The sequence below is a fragment of the Otolemur garnettii genome, unplaced genomic scaffold, assembly GCF_000181295.1.
Source record: "Otolemur garnettii isolate 467f Iridium unplaced genomic scaffold, OtoGar3 scaffold00048, whole genome shotgun sequence".
NCBI classification, from domain to species: Eukaryota; Metazoa; Chordata; class Mammalia; order Primates; family Galagidae; genus Otolemur; species Otolemur garnettii.
In genome coordinates this window covers 11,692,321-11,699,211 of record NW_003852443.1, presented here as the reverse complement: position 1 = coordinate 11,699,211, position 6,891 = coordinate 11,692,321, and the positions used below count along the sequence as shown (strand labels likewise).

Here is a 6,891-nt window from a genome sequence, read left to right as displayed (position 1 = left end):
TCCTGCCTCAGCCTCCCAAGTAGCTGGGACCACAGGCGCCCAACACAACGCCTGGCCATTTTTTGGTTGCAGCCGTTATTGTTGTTTGGCGGGTCTGGGCTGGATTCGAACCTGCCACCTTAGGTGGCTGGCGCCTTAGCCACTTGACCACAGGCGCCGAGCCTTCACCAGAAATTTCAACTGCAACTCTTGTTTGATAATTTTATTATAGTTACACCTTTTAATTAGTCATTGTCTAGGAATTCAGTATTTCATATATATAAATTTTTCCAAGAATTAAGTTTTCCTTTCAAGCAGCAATACTTTATTTACTTCCAGCATTTGTTCATAGAACTTTCCAAAAATATTTCAAATTCCTTAAATTTTTCTGCAGAGGCACAAAGTGCAATCTGAGTCTGTTAATTCAATGTGATGTAGCCCAACAGATACGCGTGGTATTGCCCCGTGGTGCCCTGCGCAGCACAACTATCCTCTAACTCCTCCTTTGCCCCGATACGGCCATCTGTCACTTCTCCCTGACGTTAGTAATTTTGCTCCAAACTGGTCTTACTTTTAGCTGATGTTAATCTGATGTAAGGCTGGAAACCAACCAACCAAAAATTATTTGAAAACTGTGTTTTAGGAAATAATCAGCAGGGCACACGTAAGGCCCTCTGCGACAGAAGAAGGCCATGCCCAGGAATGTTGGGACAGTTACTTGACTTGCTCCCATACTTTTTCTCCACATTTCTGATTTGGAAATTCGACTCTTGGGGCAAGGATGCTTCAAGTCTAGAAACAATCAAAATGCCTGATAATGGTAAATTATTATATGCTGAAATAAAAACCATGTAATAAAATGGGAAAATGTTTACTAAGAGATGTTATGTTAAACCCACCAACAAAAAAAAAAAAGAAGAAATTGTACTCTGTCATTACAACTGTCCAAAAATTCAGAATTATGGATAAAAACTGGAAGAGAACCTGGGAAAATTAAAATACCTATAATGTGGAAAGATTATAGATGTACTTAAAATTATCAGGTAATGCTCTGTAGAGCTGTGATTATAATGGGAAGTTACAGTGAGTTTTTGTTATAATTAATAAGATATTTTGCCAGTCTTGAAACCAGTAGGAATGGAAAATGACTTTTAATTGTGGTTTCTCAGGAAGATCAAAATAGGGGAAGATTATCCAAAGAAGAAAAATAATAACATTTAATACTAGCAAACCAAAGGTATTTTGAGGTTGTGATGACACAGTAAAATAATCCTTCTTATACGCATGCTGGGCACCTCCATCTCCTTAGTGCATGTGGAAGGCTAATTTACTAGAATTTAGACGGCTCCAAATAGGATTCCCTACTCCACCCAAGGCAAAAGGGCTGCATTTCCTATATCGCCTTAGTGTAATCCAGACTATTCAAGTATGAATCTGTCAAAATCCCTAGCAGAAATACTCACTCCGGCTTTCATTTCTTGGCAATTTACTGGGATAACTTTTGGCTGTTGGCACATATGGCTCTGGAGGTGGCAGATCAGAGATCGGATGGAAGTAGAATCTGCTTTCCCACTCATCTGGGGAGAAGAAACAGACAGTATCTTCCATAATAGACAATCTGCTGTGATGATGTTATGCAATGAAAGGCGCAGAGTTAAATACCAAAAGAAACTACGGAAATCAGTTTCAGTCGGATACCTAGAAGTCTGCAGAAAAGCTGGAAGAGCTACAAATGTCACTGACTCGCACGTCAACAAAACAAACTGGCCTGGAAGTCAAAGCAAAGTGACTTTCACTAGCGTGATGAGGACCCAGCCGTCCCTCTCAGGAGCTGAGGTCTAAGGTATGGAACACCCTTGCTCCCACCAGTGGGCCAGAAGTACCTAGGACCATTCTGATAACAGTGGGAGAGATAAGAGCTTAGTATCTGCAGGCCATTGGGCCCCTTACCTACAAACAACTATTTAGAAATGTAGATAATAGGAAAGCAAACTACATAAATGTTTCTTTTCAGATTCTAGAATCTCTGGAAAGTTAACCAAAATGAGAATTCAAGCAAAGAACAGGTCAGGAAGAAAATGATCTGCCTTTTTGGGAAGTAGGGGAGAAGGATTATAATTTTGATTTTGAAATCATGGTGGGCTCTCAAATGGTTAGACAGATCAGCACGGTATACAGTGTGTGTAGGGTGATAACAACAATGGAATAAAAAACTTAACTTAAACAAGCAAACAACACACACGCAAACTGACCATTCAATTGCAGCCCTACCCAGCCCAGTGAGCTGGGACCACAGCTCACCTTCACATGGAGCATCTTGGAAGCCATTTCTAATTGATGCTGACGGTGGAGGTGGGGGAGGTGCCCCTGCACCAGGCCTGTCGGGAGGAAGGGGGGGCCTGGGCCCACTCCTGGGACTATCTACTCCACTCCTGGACGGCAACTGTGGGGTGGCAGGCAAGGCCCGAGATGTGCTGCCATTTCTGCTTATGGGAGGAGGCGGTGGGAGGGGACCTGGGGCAAAAGAAAAGAAAACACTTAGCAGAATACTTTATATCCCACATTGCTATGGTTATTCTCAACATACAATGGGCAGGCGCCTGCTAGACACATGCCCTTTCATTTGCGAATATGGAGAAATGGAGACTTTGATCTAACTGAGAAATGAGTAAGCATATATGGACACGAAATGCACATATGCACGCACGTGTATGCAAAACAAGTGCATACTAATAGCTTAATTGCTGTTTTGGCTTTGAGTTAGTAATGAGATTGGAGATGATACAGTAAAATGAAAACAGGTTTATACTCACAACCATATAATTTAAAAAATCTTATAATCCTTTTAAAGAGCTATTGAACTAATTACTATGACATGATGAAGGAATTAAAAAATAAGATGGTTATGAAGTTATTTTAGGTCTCCAGAAGAACTAAGTTCTTGAAAGGCACAGTATTATCGCTAATTATACAAGCGTTGTTTCTGTGACGCACACGATCCGTTTGCAGGCAGAAGTGGCATCAGGAAACCAAACACCAGTCATACTGAGGGCAGTAGGAGTCCTCCTTGGTTCCTCCTCTTTGGGGAGGCAGAGGAACATAGGGAGTGGCAAACAGCTAATCAACAGCCATCCATGGCTACAAATGTGAGTGTGGGTCCTAACCCTGAACAGGCCAAAACGCCATGGAACTAGATTTCCTGTCTATAAGAGGGACTGATAGTCACCTTTCTCATAGCACTGATGCCAGGAGTAATAAGTAAAAAAGCCAACAGAGAGGCTCAGCGCCTGTGGCTCAAGTGGCTAAGGCGCCAGCCACATACACCTAAGGTGGCGAGTTTGAATCCAGCCTGGGCTTGCCAAAACAACAAAGATGGCTGCAACCAAAAAATAGCTGGGCATTGTGGCGGGCGCCTGTGGTCCCAGCTACTTGGTAGGTGGAGGCAGGAGACTGGCTTGAGCCCAGGAGTTGGAGGTTGCTGTGAGCTGTGAGGCCATGGGCACTCTACCTAGGGGGACAGCTTGAGGCTCTGTTTCAAAAAAAAAAAAAAAAAAAAAAAGCCAACAGAGAATACTATGTAAGCATTTGAAATCATTTTGTAAAATGCAGAGGCTGTGCGTGGTGGCTGACAACTATAATCCTAGCACTCTGGGAGGCCAAGGCAGGTAGATTGCTTGAGTGCAGGAAATGGAGACCAGCCTGAGCAAGAGTGAGACCCCATCTCTACTAAAAATAGAAAAGCTAGTCAGGCATTGTGGAGTTTGAGGTTGCTGTGAGTTATGACGATGCCATGGTGCTCTAACCCTGATGACAGAGTGAGACTCTATCTCAAAAAATAAAAAATAAAAAGTGACTAAATTAAAACAACAACAACAACAACAACAAACTGAACAGGAATATCTTCCCATATAAATCAAAATGCCTTAGTAAGTGTTCTTGATCTCCGGCAGTGTGAGCCATTTGTAAGATGCTGACATTTTATGTACATTCGATGTCTTATGGCACTGTGTGTGTATGTGTGTGTATATAATATATATATATATTTTTTTTTTTTTTTTTAGACAAAGAGTCTCACTATGTCCCCCTGGTAGAGTACCCTGACATCATAGCTCACAGTGACCTCAAAGTCCTGGGCTTAAGTGATTCTCTTGCCTCAGCCTCCCAAGTAGCTGGGACTACAGGCACCTGCCACAATGCCTGGCTATTTTTTTGCTGCAGTTGTCCCTGGCCAGGTTCGAACCTGCCAGCTTCTGTGTATGTGGCTGGTGCCATAACCCCTGTGCTACCGGCACCAAGCCGTTATGGCAGTATAAATATAAATATCTCATTAGCTGTAGATTCAGAATCCAACCAGGAACCTTACACTGAACAACTCTGGCAGGAACTCTTGCTTCAAACATTTGATGGAGGCACTGCTCAGCCCTGTCTCAGCCCAGTCTCTACAGGAGTCTTCAGTGCCTTACACTGGAGTATTACTTATTGCCCTCTCTGCTTGTCACTGCTGGAGTTTCAGGCAACAAGAATGGGAGGAAGTGTCCCATATGCTGTCGGTTCAACTTTACTGGCAACACCACCACATAACTGTCATTAAACACAAACTAGACTTCCAATATTATGGTGCCCAGTACTATGTAACAGGATGGACTTCTTATCTCATGTTCCGAACTCTCCATCCTTGGGGTTCCCTGCCCCAAGAGCCTGGCAGGGACAGTAGCAGATTTCTATTTCCCACTGGCAGAATAACAATAAAAGTAATCATTTATTGAACATAACTACACGTCAAGAAATAAGATAACCACTACATACACATGTCATACTTAATTCTTTTAACAACCCTGAGAGGAATAGGGACAGCACATAAAGCCTCAGAGATTTGGGAAGCTTAACAAGCCCAATTCAGGAGGGTAATGGGAGGAAGAGCCAGGATCTGACTCCAAATCTATCAAATTCTTTTTTTTTTCTTTGAGACAGAGCCTCAAACTGTCGCCCTGGGTAGAGCGCTATGGCATCATAGCTCACAGCAACCTCCAACTCTTGGGCTCAAGCGAGTCTTCTGCCTCCGCCTCCCAAGTAGCTGGGACTACAGACCCCTGCCACAACGCCCGGTTATTTTTTGGTTGCAGCGGTCATTGTTTGGTGGGCCCAGGCTGGATTCAAACCCGCCAGCTCAGGTGTATGTGGCTGGCGCCTTAGCTGCTTAAGCCACAGGCGCAGAGCCATCTGTCAAATTCTAAAGCCTACTCTACTAACAATGATGCCAAACTACTTCCCAAAATACAGATGGCTCTTAATTAAGGTGACCAGATTTTAACATTGGTAAAGCGGGACACCATTGAAGGGGGGCGGGTGAGGGTGGGGCCTGACAATAATGCAAACTTTGATAAGCAGTTCTCAATAATCACTTCTCAACAATTATTTGTTGTTATTACAGTTTAACATTATAAAATTAACAAAAATAATATAAAACTCATATCCTGGTGAAATAGCCACATGGCAGCCGAAAACCGTATATTCCCTTACTGTTCTCCCACCCATTTGTTCATTTTTTCCAAAAATCAGGACTTTTTAAAAACGCCAGGGGACCCAGGACAAATTGTTAAAAATCAGGACTGTCCCACCAAAAGCGGGACATCTGGTCACCCTACTCTATCCCCCTGGGTAGAGTGCCCTGGCAAGGTCACCCTACTCTTAATGTCTCTATGCTTCTCATGGGAATGTAAATTAGCAGGAATTTTCTGGAAGGCAATTTGGCAGTATCTGTGAAATCCACAGTGCACACCCATTGACCTGGAAATTCCTTTTCTCGGAAATTTATTCAAAGGAAATACACAGAGATGTGCACAAATACTCAGCTACAAGGATATATTGCTGAATTATCTGCAACGGAAAAATATTCAGAAATGGCCCATATGACCAAATGAGAGGACTGGCTAAATAAATCAAGGTACATTTGTAAGATCTAGTATTATGCAGCCATTAAAAGTCAGAAAGATAATTATATCATAAAATGTCAATAAGACATTGTTACATAAAAAGAAAGTTACCAAATAATACATGTAGGTTGCTATCAGTCTTATAACAATATATACACATGCATTTTTTAAAAAGGAAAGGATATATTAAAAGTGTTATCAGTGATTATTTCTAGATAGTGGAGATGGTAGGTTTATAGATGATTTTAATTTTCTTTATATTTTTTGGTATTCCAATACTAAACAGGTTTGACTTATGTAACCAAAAGAAACAATAAGTGTTCTTTGTTACTACCTATCATATTTTGAGGAAGATTTAATCTGTTGATTCATGTATTTGGTAGGGCAATGGCACAGCAGTTTAAGGAGTGGTTCTCAAACTCTGGAGCACATTATAATCACTGGGGAGATGTGCAGTCTGCACCCCAGACCAGAAATCCTCAGAAGCGACCCAGGCATCTGCAGTTTTTACAGTTCCCTGGGTGGTTCCAACATGTGATCAAGTTCAAAGAATAGTGTTTATTAGGTTTTTGAGGTGACAGGATCAAAGGTTAGTTAACTTCTCCTAAGGAAAAAAGTGCTCCATTTCCAGACATCATGAGGTTATGTATGATAAAAGTAAATTTAAAAAGATGGTTCTATGGAATCCATTGACTACTATAAAATGAGTGAAGTGAGTATTCCGTTAAAAATGCCTGCTCCAGTTCCTGGAGAGAGTGTAAACTCGTGGCAATCCATTCATCTCCTATTCTCAAAGTTCTCAGTTCAAGGTTTCCCAACCCTGGGTGGGGCACAGATGGGTGTCAGCAGATCCTTGTATCCATGAAATTGCATGCACATGTTGAGTTTATACCTCTGAGCATTTTTATAAACAGAGGATTTGTACTTTTATTTGATTCTCCAGGGGATTTATGTACCAGAGATGTTTTTTTTTTTTTTT

At 41.8% G+C, this 6,891-nt stretch overlaps 1 protein-coding gene across 1 annotated transcript in view; it reads right to left on the bottom strand.

Annotated features, from left to right (window-relative positions):
• WIPF1 (WAS/WASL interacting protein family member 1) overlaps positions 1–6,891 on the bottom strand; it is an 83,720-nt gene that overhangs the window by 5,951 nt on the left and 70,878 nt on the right. The window contains exons 7-8 of the mRNA XM_023514159.1: positions 2,281–2,493; positions 1,443–1,556 (exon numbers count right to left, since the gene is read on the bottom strand). Coding sequence (XP_023369927.1) covers positions 1,443–1,556; positions 2,281–2,493 — 327 coding nt within the window. The remainder of the gene's footprint in view (positions 1–1,442; positions 1,557–2,280; positions 2,494–6,891) is intronic.